General features: G+C 41.1%; 1 protein-coding gene and 1 pseudogene across 2 annotated transcripts; both read left to right on the forward strand.

Moving 5' to 3' along the window:
• The first annotated feature begins 4,307 nt into the window (after positions 1-4,307).
• On the forward strand, positions 4,308-6,286 carry LOC309630131 (SRA stem-loop-interacting RNA-binding protein, mitochondrial pseudogene; annotated as a pseudogene). The gene has a single exon. The product of its transcript is annotated as an SRA stem-loop-interacting RNA-binding protein, mitochondrial pseudogene (transcript).
• A 202-nt stretch (positions 6,287-6,488) lies between these two features.
• CSTA (cystatin A) lies at positions 6,489-15,764 on the forward strand. Its single transcript, XM_082395009.1, has 3 exons — positions 6,489-6,780; positions 11,967-12,068; positions 15,518-15,764. The coding sequence occupies exons 1-3, from the start codon at positions 6,715-6,717 to the stop codon at positions 15,644-15,646; spliced, it is 297 nt and encodes a 98-aa protein (XP_082251135.1). The 5' UTR covers positions 6,489-6,714; the 3' UTR covers positions 15,647-15,764.
• The last annotated feature ends 417 nt before the right edge of the window (positions 15,765-16,181 follow it).

The raw sequence follows: 16,181 nt of genomic DNA on the forward strand, positions 1-16,181 counted from the left end.
GCCACTCTTCTCATTCTGTCCATGGGGCCCCTTGCCTCTCCTCCATGCCTGTCAGTGGCGTGTGGAAGGCAGGGGTGCAGCATCCAGCTGGCGGTGCTGGGGTCCTCTGATGCAGCAGACACTGTTGCTTCACCTCCTCCCCGCGGTGGGGAGGGCCATCCTGCCTCTGCACTGCACTCCCATCAGTCAGCATGCGAACATGTCTCACCTGGCCCCCTGTGGTGCCCATGGAGCACTCCAGGTCTCCCCTCAGGTGCCCGAGGCTGAGCGATGAGTCGTTTCCCTTTCCCAGCTAGCCCCTCAGGTCTGCACTGCAGTGGTGTGTCCTGTGAGCAGCTCTCTTGGGGGGTGGAGACAGAAAGGGAGGCACACCTGTCCCCCTTGCAGGGCCAGGTGCTGCCTCCTCATGGTCATCCCCACTCCATGGGGGCGGGGGGGGGGGACTGGTAAGTGATCACCAGAGAGGTCGCCAAAGAATATGGGGCTGGGTGTGGTGGGAGAAACTCCTAGAGATCTGAGTCCACGCTGCTGTGTCCCATCATCTCTGCATAGTGCGGCAAACACTGGTTTACCAAACCTTTGTTTTTCCATCTCCGGGTGAGTGACCTTCCTCCCCTTTGAAGTCCCAAACCACTACCCTCCACACCCTCTTTGGTCTTTAGGAGCCAAAGGTGTTTTTCAGAGGAGGGCTTTGGTCATTCTGGCAAGTGACTCTGTTCTCCCATCAGGGTTTCTCCCGTGGACGCATGGCACCCTCACCTATGTCTCTTTGGCATATTGTTTGAAGCTGGTTATTTCCTGAGTTGTGGAAAGGGCTCTGGAAACCAAGTAGGAGTTGCCCTTTCATAAGGAAATTTTCCATTTGTAAGGGTGACTCCCTCTCAGGACCTGGAAGAGGAGGATCACCCATTCTCTAAAAACTCTTATCGAGGACAAGGATGGCCAGAGAGGGGAAGGCACGGACTTAAATGTGCATCGCGATCACCCTTGTCCACTGTGTTTTCCCTGGTCACCTCCCCAGATTGACTCTCTCCACCCTTGACATCCTCGTTTGTCTTTAGCTGAGAATGGTATTGAAGATGAGGGCTTCAGCCACTTTGACGAGTGAGTCAGTTTTCCTGGGACTCTCTCACGTGTTATTCAACTTTGACATTCTCCTGTTCATCTGTTGTCTCATGTCAATTTAATTCTTAGATCAGCCAGAAGAACCTAGAAAAGCAGAGGAAAAGCTCTTCCTCCCCGACAACACTATCGATACACTTGTCACTATGAGATACACTTGTCAAAACCTATAGAATGGGGACTTCCCTGGTGGTGCAGTGGTTAAGAATCCACCTGCCAATGCAGGGGGCACGGGTTCAAGCCCTGGTCCGGGAAGATCCCACGTGCCGTGAAGCAACTAAGCCTGTGCGCCACAACTACTGAGCCTGCGCTCTAGAGCCCATGAGCCACAACTACTGAGCCCGCGTGCCACAACTGAAACCTGTGTGCCTAGAGCCCGTGCTCCGCAACAAGAGAAGCTACTGCAATGAGAAGCCAGCACAGCTCAACGAAGAGTAGCCCCCACTCGCCACAACTAGAGAAAAGCCTGCATGCAGCCACGAAGACTGAACGCAGCCAAAAATAAATAAATAAAAATTTTTAAAAATTCTTTAAAAATAAAAACAAACCTATAGAATGTACAACACCAGGAATGAACCCTAGGGTAAACTCTGGACTCTGGGTGATCATGAGGTGTCCACGTAGGTTCATCCATTGTGACCAAACGTTGCTCTGGTGCAGGATGTTCATAGGAGAGTTGAAGAGTGCCAGGCTCTGAGCGCCTGGAGGGCATGGGGCAGGCAGGGAGGAGCAGGGGACATAAGGGAACTCTCTGTCCTCTCTGCTCAATTTTGCTCTGAACCCTAATCTGCTCTAAAATATAATTCAGCCTATTTGAATACAAACAAACAAGAAAAAAAAAACCTATTCTGATACAGAGTTATGATTTTCTGATTCTGTCTATTTACTACTTTACTCAAAGTTTTGTGTACTTTTGCCTTTTTGTTTCAGGTAGAAGAGTTCCTTTCAGTATTTCCTGTGAGGCAGGTCTAATGGTGATGAACGCTATTGGCTTTTGTTTGTCTAGGAAAGCCTTTACTTCTCCTTCATATCTGCATATTCTTGGCTGACAGTTTTTATCTTTCAATATTTGAGTATGTCATTCCATGCTTTCCTGTCAGGTAAAGTTTCTGCTGAGAAATCTGCTGATTGCCTAATGGAGTTTCCTTTATAGGTTACCATCCTTCTTTCCCTGGCTACCTTTAAAATTCCATCTTCATCATTCAATTTTGACAGTTTGAATATAATGTGTCTTGGAGGAGGTCTTTTTGCACTGAGGTAATTAGATGTTCTCTTAGCTTAATGGACTTGTATCTATATATCCAGTTCCTTCCCCAGGCTTGGGAAGTTCGCAGCTATTATTTCCTTAAATAAACTTAAATAAACTCTCTGTTCCTTTTTCCCTCTCTTCTCCTTCTGGGATATCCATTATCCTAATACTGCCCTTCCTAATAGAGTCAAACAATTCTCATAGAATTTCCTAGTTCTCTCCCCATTTACCTGTATCATTTGTACATGTCTATCTTCCTGATCACTCTTTCTCTCTTCCATGTGGTCTGCTCTATTTCCAATGCTTCCTGATGCATTCTTCCTCTAATTTATTGAGTTCTTAAGCTCCAGAATTTCTGTTTGGTCCTTTTTAGAATTTCAATCTCTTTGGTAAAATACTCCTTCTGTTCATTAAATTTATTCCTGAGCTCATTGAACTGCCTTTCTGAGTTTTCCTGTAGCTCGTTGAGTTTCTTCATGACAGCTGTTTTGAATTCTCGATCAGTTAGGTTGCAATATTCCATGGCTTTTTGTTTGGTTTCTGGAGAATTGTCCATTTCTTTTTGTGATACCGTCTTACCATGGTTTTTCACGGTGCTTGATGAGTTTTCCTCTGCCAGTACATTTGAAGTGGCAAACACCTTTCTTCTTTAGGTAAAGCTTTTTTTTTACTTGATTCTAAACAATTCACCAGATTAGTAATTAGGAGCCTTTCTTTTGTTTTTCAATAGGTGGAACTATAACACATTTCTGGTTTCTCTTACCTGAGCTGCCTCTCATTATATTGGGTTGACCAAAAAGTTCGTTCGGGTTTTTCCAGAACACCTTATGGAAAAACCCAAACGAATTTTTTGGCCAACCCAATACTTGAGAATTGGCACTTTCCACTCTCACTGCCTCTGCCAGAGATGTCACCACGTACCCTCATTACAGCTGCTTGTGCCTCCAGGTTTTCTGGTGCCTTGCTGCTTTTGGTGTCACTGATGTCACTGGTGTCACCACCTGGACTCCAGGATGGCTGGCGCCTCCACCTTGTCTGGGGTTTCCTGGGTTGCAGGCTTCACCATCGCAGGGGGACAGGGGGGTAGGGGGAGCCAGGGTCACAGGCACTTTTGGGGTTGTTAGGTTCATGGGTGTCACTGCTGCAGGCAGGGATCTGGATTTGCAGGCACCTCCATGGCTGGAGGGACAGGATTACAGGCCCCACTGCTGCTGCAGCCCAGCTCCCTGTGGCTGTGTGCACTGCTGGGGTTGGGAGGCCACAGGCATGTGTGCCACCTTCCCAGCTGCTACTGGCTTTTCTGGGGCAGCAGGCTCAGCTGTTGCAGCCAGGGATCCAGGATCACAGTCACTGCCTCCTCTGTTCCCACAGTTCAGCCTCCTCTATGTATTTCAGTCCACCCACTTGTAAATGTACAGATATATGGAACTTTCTGGCATCCTGTTGTGCTGGAAAGAGGAATCTTTGTTGAGTTATGGATGTTTTACCGGTTGGAAATTGAAGCAGAGAGACAAAGGGAGCGTCTCATGTGACCATGAGGCTGGATAATCTCTACAATTTTTTAAATCTATTCATCTGGGTCATTTTGGTTTTGAGCTATCATGAACAATGCAGATATGAACATTTGTACACAAGTCTTTGTTTTCACCCCTCTTAGGTAAATACCTAGGAGTGGAAATGATGGGGTGTATAGTAAGTGATGTAGCCATACATTCACCCCAGCCATGGGTGGAAGCACAGTTAGCTGGGGAAGTCCAGAGCCCCAGGCCTGTACCAAAATCTGGAGATAAGCCCAAATTCTCAATATCTTCACGAGTTAAGAGTCATAAGCCAAGAGCAAAATAAGACCTCGTCTGGGGACTATGCACCCCATATGACCCAGTACAGGCAACCACCCACAACCCAGCCCCCCACAAGGGACATCTCCCATAAAAGATAATTCCTGTGGAAGATGAACTCACAGACAAGAAATATAGGGCATATGAGAATGTCAAGCTCTATAAACATAGCCTGAATAATTGATACCCCTCAAAAATCCAATAATACAACCTTAAAGGTACTTAAAAATAAATGTGTATTAATCTAAAGATGGCGGCTTCGGCAGCGAAGAGTGCTACGACGCTGCCAACGAACATCCGCTGGCCATTGCATATCTGAGAAAAATTCCCTGGACTGCGGCCACGAGTGAGCTGGGAGAACACTTTGCACAATTTGGCCATGTAGGAAAGTGCACCGTACCTTTTGACAAAGAGACTGGCTTTCACAGAGGTATGGGTTGGATCCAGTTTTCTTCAGAAGAGCTTCACAATGCACTACAGCAGGAAAATTATGTTATTGATGGAGTAAAGCACCATGTTCAAACTCAAAAACCCAAAGCTTTACAAGGGGATCAAACATCTGATGAAGAGAAAGAGTTTTGAGACCATCACTGCGTATTAAACAAAGTAAACAAAACTTAAAAAAATAAATAAATGTGTGTTTAATTAATTAAATAATTAACACAGAGATATTAACTGTTGAGCTTTTCTTTTCTGCAGTTCCTTGTATGTGACTCTTACCCAGTCAGTCAGAGGCATCCACACTACCTTGAAAGTAACTAGGATATATAGTAGGATAAAAGCAACATTTGCTTTGGGGCAGTTTTTGTTTCTAAAAGTAATTATTGAGAATCAAGAGGGAATATCTGAGAGTAACAGAGCATAAACACTAGAAAGAGAACAGAAGATATGCTGTTTTCCCCATGGCTGACCACCGGGGAGATTAGATAAGGATCACCTTGACTAGTTGGTGAACAGAGAGGTAAAAATAGGCTGTGACCTTGAAAAACATTTCGAGTCCTGGATATGAGGGGACCTGACTTGAGAAGGTCACAGAAAGATGTCAAGGATTATGTGTGGCCAGAGCTGAGCCAAAGTCTTCAGATGACTTGTGGCCTCTTGAGTGAGCACCATGTCATCCACATTTGCTATTTTTCTCAATACATAGATAAAGGCATTCCAGGGACTTCCCTGGTGGCACAGTGGTTAAGAATCCACCTGCCAATGCAGGGAACACTCTTATATTGGAGACTCTTTTGTTCCTTTTGAACATTTTTATCATGTGTATGTGTTACACATTCCAAAAATTGAATAAAATAATACAAATAAATATTCACACAAAACAAGTTTTTCTTCTAGATAATTTGCCTGCAAAAGCCCTCATACATGTACAAAAGGGAAAAAAAATGCCTCTTGTTTATAAGGGTAAAAAACTGGAAACAACCAAAGTCTTCATCAATAGGGGAATAAGTATGTAAAATATGGAATAGTATATAGCACTTAGAGGGAATGGATAAACGGTAGATAGATACATAGATAGAGATAAGTAGATAGACAAATAGATCTATCACAGAATAACACTTAAAGGAAATGAACTAGATTTATCTCTCTGTGTATCAACATGGAATGACTGAAAAATATATTGAGTAGAAAAAAACCATAATATAGAGTACATGTTTAGCATAAAATTTAAGTAGATTTTAAAAAACACACTAAATAAAAGTATGAAAAATGGGCTAGAAGGATACCAAACTCACAATGTAGCTTACAAGTGTGGAGGGCAAGATTGGGGGTTGGGGAGTGGGGAACTTGTGATATCAATAGTTTATTTCTTGAAAACAACTACCAAAAAAAAAAGGGAAACAAACATGACCAAATGTTAAAAGTTTTAATTTTGGATGATAGGAATATAGGTATTTATTGTTTTATCCTTTGTGTTTTTCTGTATTTTAAGCAGTTCTAGAAATGTAAATAAAAGTAAAATACAAACATCCAGCCAAGGTTCTCCAGATAGATCTTTTACTTTCTTTATAAAGTCAAGTCCACTTTAAACAATCAGCCTAGACATTATTAAAAAAATATTCCTTTAAAAAATAAAGTTTTTAAAAAAAAAAAAAAAAAAAAGTTTTTGTTAGAAGTTAAACATTGGGAAACTCTCTGGTTGTGGTTTCAGATTTCATACTTCAGATGCAACAGGATGGAATCAAGCTCAACAAGAACGCAGGGAAGTTTGACTCATGTTCCAGCACGATGCCTTGTACACACCCATTTGTTCCTCCACAGCCCCTCCTTCTTGCCAGTTCCTGTTAGCATATTCTGCTGAGGAAGCAAGAAGACTTAACTTCAAGACATACTCCCTTTATGCCTTCAAGACGTATTTTCCCTTTGCCTTTTGTTATTTGAGGAAAAGAAAACATTCTGCAGGTGGAGCTTGTGAACAACACCTTCTTTAAAACCCAGAGCCTCCATCCTTACCTGACCATTTCAGCACCAGCATCCTGCCGAGAAAAGACACAATTAGCCAAAATGATACCTGGAGGCTTAACTGAAACCGCACCTGCCACTCCAGAAATCCAGGAGATTGCTAACACGGTGAGTGGATGCAGCCCATGAAAAGGTTTGATCCCAAATCTTGGTTTAGGTTGGCCCTGTGTTAAATGTGTGGGTGAACATCAAAACCAGAACGTGGGGAAATGTGTGGTTTTGTTCAGGTTTCCTTACAACTGAAAAGTTTTTCAGATGAAACCTCTGATAATTCTAACTGTGAGAGTGATCTTGAGCAAGTCATATCTCTTCTCTGAGCCTCAGGTTCCCCATTTGTAAAAGAAGAATTTTTATTGGATCATCTCTAAAGCTCTTACAATGTATGATTTTAGGATTACTAATTCAGTTTCTGATGAAACTTTTCTATTCTCACCAAGTGGAGCCAACATGTAATTAAAGTCTAAGGTTGTTAACAATTGATGAACTAGGGACTTCCCTGGTGGCACAGTGGTTAGGAATCCGCCTGCCAATGAAGGGGACACAGGTTCGAGCCCTGGTCTGGGAAGATCCCACATGCCTCGGAGCAACTAAGCCCGTGCGGCACAACTACTGAGCCTGCGTGCCACAACTACTGAAGCCCGCGCGCCTAGAGCCTGTGGTCTGCAACAAGAGAAGCCACCACAATAAGAAGCCTGCACACCACAACGAAGAGTAGCCCCCGCTTGACGCAACTAGAGAAAGCCTGTGCACAGCAATGAAGACCCAATGCAGCCATAAATAAATTAATTAATTAATTAAGAAAAAAAAGAACCTGCTTATGGTTTAAAAAAAAAACAATTGATGAACTAGACTTCAAATGCACTACAGGAAAAAAATTTTTTAATAGATTGAACGAAGAGCAATATCATAAAGATGATCCACTTACAAACTTCCTACAAATTTGACTCAATGGACAATGTTTTAGTATTTGGAAGATGATTAAACTAGTAGAGAAGTGGCATAGTCTATGGTGATTCCAAAATTCATTATGGTGAAAATAGAATTCAATGTGTTCAGCAGGTTAATACATTTTTCTAAGTGTTGTCTGGTTAGCCATTACCTATATAATAAAATTTTATTGTACTGCATATTTTATGAAAAGAAAAAATATATAAATTTCTATTTTAGGTTTGTAAATTGTCATCCTCTTTTCTTGTATCATTCCTTCTTGCTTTTTCTCACTGAAACTTCATTCTATGACACTGTTTGGCAAAGATTAGCTTCTTGTGTAAGTGGAAGAGATGGGATTCTCTATGTTAGGGCACTGAGAAGCTCTCTAAGAGAGCAGATGCCTGAAATTCTACCACTCATTCTGTGGGGCTAAGTATTTCCCTTTCAAGAGTTCTTTTAAAAAAGTAGTTACTTTACAATAATGTGTATAAATATATGTGAAAGAATATTAGATCAAAAGTTTCAATTAGACACCAAGATACAAGGTGTCTTGGAAAGTGCACATTCCAAAGGATATGGTAATCCAGATGCAAGTTTTCAAAGGAAATAGCTAATAATAAATTAGATGATTCACCCATGTTAAGAGTAAAAAAGGGCTTCCCTGGTGGCGCAGTGGTTGGGAGTCTGCCTGCCAATGCAGGGCACACGGGTTCGAGCCCTGGTCCGGGAAGATCCCACATGCCGCAGAGCAGCTGGGCCCGTGAGCCACAATTACTGAGCCTGCGCGTCTGGAGCCTGTGCTCCGCGGCAAGAGAGGCCGCGATAGTGAGAGGCCCGCGCACTGCAATGAAGAGTGGCCCCCACTTGCCACAACTGGAGAAAGCCCTCGCACAGAAACGAAGACCCAACACAGCCATAAATAAATAAATAAATAAAATTTAAAAGAATAAGGCTTTAAAAAAAAAAGAGTAAAAAAAAAAAAAAGTAAATACCTTGTCACTTTTTCTTTCTTGAAGAAGGTAATATTAAGTTATTAATGCCTTCATTCAAATCCCTGTATTGTCAGTGTTTTCAAACTTGAATGTGCACACAGGTCATCTGGAGGTCTTGTTAAAAGACCAGATTTTGACTCAGTAGGTCTGGGGTGGACCTGAGGTTCTGCATTTCTAACCAGCTCTGGTGATGCCCAGGCTGTCCATGACCTCACTTGCCTGCAGTACTAGAGATACAGGGTATTCTGAGAGGCCTATGGGAGATGGGCTTTCTAAAATCAGAGGGCGGGCAAAGAATCTCAATTTCATCTGTGAAATGAAAATAACACCTCTTGCCCTTCGACCTCAGATCCGTAAGGACTAATGAGAGCACCTGCATAAAAATGACTTGGAGGGAATTCCCTGGTGGTCCAGTGGTTAGGACTCCGAGCTCCCAGTGCAGGAGGCATGGGTTTATTTTTTTTATTTTTTATTTTTTTTAGACAATCAGATTTTTTTTTTTTTTTATGGCTGTGTTGGGTCTTCGTTTCTGTGCGAGGGCTTTCTCTAGTTGTGGCAAGCAGGGGCCACTCTTCATCGCGGTGTGCGGGCCTCTCACTATCGCGGCCTCTCTTGTTGCGGAGCACAGGCTCCAGACGCGCAGGCTCAGTAATTGTGGCTCATGGGCCCAGCCGCTCCGCGGCATGTGGGATCTTCCCGGCCCAGGGCTCGAACCCATGTCCCCTGCATTGGCAGGCAGACTCTCAACCACTGCGCCACCAGGGAAGCCCCTAAGACAGATAGAAATAAAAATGTCTGCTACATAGTTTTAAAAAAAAGATAAATCAGATACTCACTATTCACGGCATTTAAAACGCCAAATAACTATAATCAGTAATTTTTCAGCCTTTAGCAGTCATGTTCTCCTCACAGCCTTAGGTTCCTCATCTGCAAAATGAGGCTTAAATAGATAATTTGGGGTTTAGTGTAGAGATTAACCCTTCCCAGCTCAGCTCCTAACTTGACTGGTACCCAGTGTTGGCTCAAAAGGATTAGGTAGGGGGGGAGTAATAAGACACTGAACTCTTCCCTTACTCATTCTCTCTGCATGCTTGTCCACTTTTCTCTTCTCTCTCCTGCACCCTACCTCTTCCCATTTCTTTCCTTCTTTTTTTTCTTCACTATTTGTTTCCTTCCTTTCTCCACTTATCAACCTCACTTTCCATCTCAAGAAAGCAATCACATTCCTCCCAGCTATTCTGAATGTTACAGGAGAAATGGGTATTGGTCTGAGAAGTGTTTGCCCTTCAAAAATGGTCTGAGAACTCAAAGAGTTTGCAAATGTCTAGATCTTTGAAAGCAATCTGGTACCCAAACTGAGGCACAAATAGAAAAGGATTCAAAATGCTTGCCCACTGATGGGAAGGACTGTGTGGCCTTGGGAGAACCCTAGATGCACTGGAGGCCTGACTAAAGCTGTACATGCACATAAAATGTTATGGGCTGGGGCTTCCCTGGTGGCACAGTGGTTAAGAATCCGCCTGCCAATGCAGGGGACACGGGTTCGAGCCCTGGGCCGGGAAGATCCCACATGCCGCGGAGCAACTAAGCCCATGCGCCACAACTACTGAGCCTGTGCTCTGGAGCCCGCAAGCCACAACTACTGAGCCTGAGTGCCGCAACTATTGAAGCCCACACTCCTAGAGCCCATGCTTCACAGCAAGAGAAGCCACCACAATGAGAAGTCCGCACACCGCAACAAAGAGTAACCCCGGCTCTCCGCAACTAGAAAAAGCCCGCGCACAGCAACGAAGACTCAATGCAGCCAAAAATAAATAAATAAATAAATTTATTTTTAAAAAAAGAAAATGTTATGGGCAGGGAGGCAACTTCCCAATAAACAAGGTATATCCAACACACACATTTGTTTCCTTTCCCTCTAAATGACAGAAACGATTAGTGGGGGCGAAAAAGGCATAAACCCACAAACATAAAGACAACGTGAGATAGGCAAACACCTCAGAGATATCGACAAAACTTCGTGTGTGTGTGTGTGTGTTTTTTTGGGTTTTTTTTTCGACAAAACTTTGGAAGATGGAAAACATGAACAATGTAAAATGACTGAGTCGTCTGGACAGAGCATAAGCCACACAGGGGAATGTCGGAGCCAGAAGCAAGCAGATTCATGGTGCAGAGCTCCAAAATGACTCAACCACTAGCAATGCCAGAAACTCAGGAAGACAAGAATGAGGCACGGGGCTAAAACCAGGAGAACTGATGGAAGATTGCTATAAGAAGCAGTTAGACTGTGCCCAGATCCTTCCCTCTCACTATCCTCCACCCTGGAAGACAAGCTATTACTGGTCCTCCACCTGGGCAGAAGATTGGGGCTTTACTCTTAGCAGAAACTGAGTCAGAGAAACCATAGTGGACACTTAGCATATCAGGCCCAGCTGAGAGCAGGAATGGGCGACCTATACTGAAAACTGGCAGATTCAGTAAAAATTTACATATTGAATTTCAGACTCTCTTACTGCCTTCTCATGCTTGGTTCAGGAATACTGGCATCTAAGCTTGTATTCCTCTGTGGTAGACAAAATAATGGCCTTCAAAGATGTCCACGTCCTAATCCCTGAATCCCTTAAATATGTTACCTTGCATGGCAAAGGGACTTGGTGGGTGTGATTAAATTAAGGGCCTTGAGATATGCTATACTATTTTTGCAACTTTGAGTCTGAAATTATTTCAAAATAAAAAAAATTTTGTAATGAAATAGTAATTACGGTCTCCCATTTTTATTAATCAAAGACATGTTTACCTATTTGTAAATACATATTTAACATATTTGTAAATCACATAAATGGAGTTCGATATAGCTTTGGTAATTTGTTTCCTCTTGTCAACAAAAAATTAATCAGTTGATTTAAGAAAGAAATGGGAAATTTTTTCGAGCCAAATTTGAGGATTATAACCCAGGAAGAACAACATCTCAGAAAGCTCTGAGAACTGTTCCACCCATTAGAAGTCAAGGCACAGGTATATAAGTTTTTTGAGACTGAGGGCTGTACATCAAATGATGTATTGTTGACAGTTTATTTAATCCAGATCTAAGCAGCATGGTGGTGGGTCACGTGATCCCTTACAAGATAGAGGAGGGATGTTATCTTTTAAGGAATTGTCTTGTCGATGCTAGGAGAATGTTACTCTTTATGGTTGAGCAGGTATTCCTGCTGATGGAAGTGGTTTGGCCGATGCATAATGCAGATACAAAATGCCAAGTGGGGGGAGAGGGGAGGCCAAAGGGCAGAGAAGATTTTGTTGTTGTTGTTGTTGTTTAAATTTCTCTTGTCTTGCCATAAAAATATGACTTTTATTTCATACTCTTTTCTTAAGGTTAAACCACAGCTTGAAGAAAAAACAAATGAGACTTATGAAGAATTTGAAGCTGTGGAATATAAAACTCAAGTGGTTTCTGGAACGAATTACTACATTAAGGTTAGAGTTCAACATTCGCTTTAGCACTAAAAGATATTGTTGTATCTTTCACTTTATGTGATGTTCCCTGTTGCCCCTACCTTATAATTTGTTCTTTCTCCTTGTCCTAAATCAAGATGCCTACCTAGCATGGTACTGCCAAGTGGTAAACTCTCAAACTTGGCAGATGATGGTATATTTATATCATCTTTTTCTTGTGAATTTAGAAAGCTTTCTTATATTAATTCTTAACTTAATTTCCAGAAAATGCATAGAAAAAGATTTCAGAATTCAGAGCATGCTTAGCTTGTGGCCATGGCTTCTTCATGTGGGATCCTAGGATCCTAAAGATGTGGGGCTGGACCAGATGCTATCTTGAAGCTTATTCCATCTCAAAGCTTTGTGATTCTATGTGTCTAAATTAAATGGGTTTAAGGAATGATTTGAATCATTAGCTGGGAAAATAATTTAAAACTTTTGCCCTTTAAATAAGCATTTTGATTAATATAATTTAAATATATTATTTTTGCAACTCAAATAACTAGTTTCAACTTGTGGCACTGTAGGTGTAGTTTGAAGCAGTAGAGTATTAAAAGTATTTTAAAAATTAATTTTATAGTTATATCAGAAAATTAAGTGATGCACTGATCCAATTCTAATTGAAGAAAACTTTTGTGAAGTTATTGAGAGGGAACCAATCCAACAAATCAACCATGGATATTTGGAAGCTATTTTCAACCTTTTGTATTGAGAAGATGATAATTCTCATTTAGTAAATAATTACAACAGACATTCAAATGTACTTACTTAATCTTTACTAACCTACTTGACGAGGGCACAGTCTGGCTTATTTCTCTTTAACAAACAATTAACCACTTAAGATATAAAAATTTTATTAATGTTTTCAGCAAAAAAAATAAAATGTGTTGTTAAGCAGCTCAGAATGAAAAAATTACAAGACTGGGTCATGTGAAAAGATCAGCCCAAATTGGGAGATTGGGATTGACATATATACACTAATATGTATAAAATAGATAATTAATAAGAACTGCTGTATAAAAAAATAAACAAAATAAAATTCAAAAGTTAAAAAAAAAAAAAATCAGCCCAGTCCTACCACATTTGAGGTCCTGGTACATGCCAGGTGCTGGGGTGCTACACAGGGGTGAGATCCTGCCTTGTCCTCAGAAAGCAATGGTCTTGTTTCCTCCCTTCCTGCTTTCTTCACAGCTAGAAAAGAATGGTTTCTAGTTAAAAGTGGTTTTGTTCAAAGATAAGAAACATTCCATCAAAATTGGGATCATTATTTTAATAATTTATGATTAATCCAAGTACAAAAATTTCACATACTAACCAGCTCATACATTTCTTAAAAGGCCCATCAGAAAACTATCTTGGAAATTTCTTCCCTTAAGACCACAGTCCCCTTCCCTCCCTACCTCACCCTTCCATCTGCTATCAAATTTCTCCTATGGGATTAAAGTCACTGACCACAGTTTCCTCCTTACTTCCTGGCCATCTAGCTGTTGACCTCTTTGATCTGAGACACTCACTCTCTGGATTTCATATCTGGCTGGTGATGTGACCTCCTCTTGTTTTTCTCAAGTACCTGTCAAGAGGCAGGTGGTAAAATGGAAGGATTGTAGGCTTTGGTGTCAGACAGTCCTGGGTTTGAACACTTACTCGGCTTGTTTGACTAGTTAAAACCCGTGTGATCCACAGCCCCTCATCTTCTCTGAGCCTTAATTCCTTTATCTTCACAACATGGATAATAATAACCTACTTTGCAGGGTGTTGTGTGGAATAAATGAACTAGAAATTTACTAAGCACTTATGGGGACTTCCCTGGTGGTCCAGTGGATAAGACTCCATGCTCCCATTTCAGGGGGCCCAGGTTTGATCCCTGGTCAGGGAACTAAGAGTTCACATGCCACAACTAAAGATCCCGCATACCACAGCTAAAGATCCCGCATGCTGCCACGAAGATCCAGTGTGCCGCAACTAAGACCCGGCATAGCCAAATAAATAAATAAATTTTTTTTAAAAAAAGAAAAGAAGTTTACTAAGCACTCACAATGTGCCAGGCACTGTCCTAAGAGCTGGGCATGTATTATCTCATTTAATCCTCTCAACATGTCTATAAGTATGATCATTTCCTTTGTGTTGCTGATAAGAAAATTGCCCCCTGGGGAGGTGAACTAACTAACAAAGGTCACAATACTATAAGAGCAGAGCCAGAATTTGAACCCAAGTAGTCTGATACTTACCTATTAGCTGTGCTGCCTCTAATAATGTATGCAAAAGCCGGTGCCCTGTTCCAAGCACAGAATAAATGTTTTTGAAATGTTACCCCATAGAGTGAAACTAACACAGATGTTGAAGTTTGGCTTTGTCACTTATTAGCTGAGAGATTTATGAAAAATTACTTAATCTCTCTTAATCTGCTCTGCATCTGTAAAATGGTCCTTGTTCCACCTTTCTTCTTGCCTGGAACAAAATGTAAATATAATCAAGTATATAAGATGGTCATCATAGTGTCTGACTCATGGTAAACATTTGATAAATGACATTTATTAAAATTAGTTTAGATTTATATATAAAGAATGAACTAGTGGTTACCTGTGGGGAGAGGGAATGTGGGAGGGGCAAGATAGGGGTAGGAGATTAAGAGGTACAAACTACTAAGTATAAAATAAATATGCTACAAGGATATATTGTACAGCACAGGGAAATAAAGCCATCCTTCTATAATAATTTTTTTAAATAAAATAAAATTAGGTTAGGAAGGGACATCAGAGCACAATAAATATTATTCAAAGACAAAACTTTTACTGTCTGAACCAAGAACAAAAGTGGAAATTCTTACCATAGTTTTCTAGGTCCCAGATTCATGCCCAGATTACTGTTTCAATCTTCATACCAATGATTTCCCAGCAAGATCCCTTTACTTCAGAAGGGAAACTAGACTCTACACTCCTGGGCCCTGCTCAGTTTTACCTATGGGCATTTATAAAGCAGGTTCTAATATAGATGTGGGAACCACACACCCCAAATTCTCTAGGGCAATTCTGATTTTCTTCTCCTTGCTCAAACCATGTGACAAATAAAGTATCCCAATTTCGGAGTCGGAAAATGGAAACACCAAAAAGACTGTCACTTGTTTTCTTGATCTGTGCATCTTTGAAAATGAAATGCAACTCTGGATTTTCATTTGTGCACAGAATATAGTAAACTATAAAATAAAATAAACCTAGAACCTATGTCTCTTGCCATGCCTTTAGCCTGCCATTTCTCTCATAAAATAAGATGGAAGGTTTATGTAAACTAAGGGTCTAAGAATGGTGGTCTAGGAATGCTATTCCAAAAAAGCTTATTGCAACGAAATCTTTATAGGTCTGTAGATCTTTCATTTGACATGGATCCGTGTGAATGAATCTCCTTTTTCTTTTTTTCTTTTTTTTAACTTCCAGATACGAGTAGGTAATGATTGTTATACTCACATAAAAGTATTCAAAAGCCTTCCTCACCAAAATCAGCCTTTGACACTTCTTGGCTACCAGGCTGACAAAAGCAAGGACGACGAGCTCATGGGCTTCTAGCGGCATGTTCTGAAAGCAGTCGATTCTTTCCACTGATTCCTGATTAATGGCCCCTGCTAATAAATGTAGCTATCAATAAAGAAGTATTCCTTTTCAAATAAATTAATCTCTTCCACTAGCTCTCATCTATTTTATATAAGAGTAAAATTACTTTTTCTTTCTCAAAATCAATGTTATAACTTAAGAGTAGAAATTCCATACAAACTGATGTCAGTTGGAAATCTTAGAAAAATTACTGAGGCCTAATGCAACTAGCTAAAGGATAAAACCACCACCACTCCCACCATTGGCAGGCCAGATCTTGGGTTATCAGTGCCCTGGGGCTGTTGAGAATTCAACACTCCACCTCTACCCTCACATTTTAAAATTAAATCCAGTATTTTATTAAGCATATTTATATTTTAAAACAATCTCAAACTTACAGATAAGTTGCTCCCCCAAAACTTTTTTCCTGGACATTTGAGAGTAAGTTATCTACAGTGATGTTCCATCACCAACAAATTTTGCATTTTGCACCTCCTACAAATAAGTACAT

Source organism: Balaenoptera borealis, assembly GCF_965194805.1.
Source record: "Balaenoptera borealis genome assembly, chromosome: 5".
Classification (NCBI taxonomy): Eukaryota; Metazoa; Chordata; class Mammalia; order Artiodactyla; family Balaenopteridae; genus Balaenoptera; species Balaenoptera borealis.

Excerpts from the sequence above, each read along its gene's own strand:
- CSTA (XM_082395009.1), top strand. The coding sequence starts at position 6,715 with ATGATACCTGGAGGCTTAACTGAAACCGCACCTGCCACTCCAGAAATC. Across the intron at positions 6,781-11,966 it reads TCCAGGAGATTGCTAACACG|GTTAAACCACAGCTTGAAGA; the intron begins GTGAGTGGATGC and ends TCTTTTCTTAAG. Across the intron at positions 12,069-15,517 it reads GAACGAATTACTACATTAAG|ATACGAGTAGGTAATGATTG; the intron begins GTTAGAGTTCAA and ends TTTAACTTCCAG.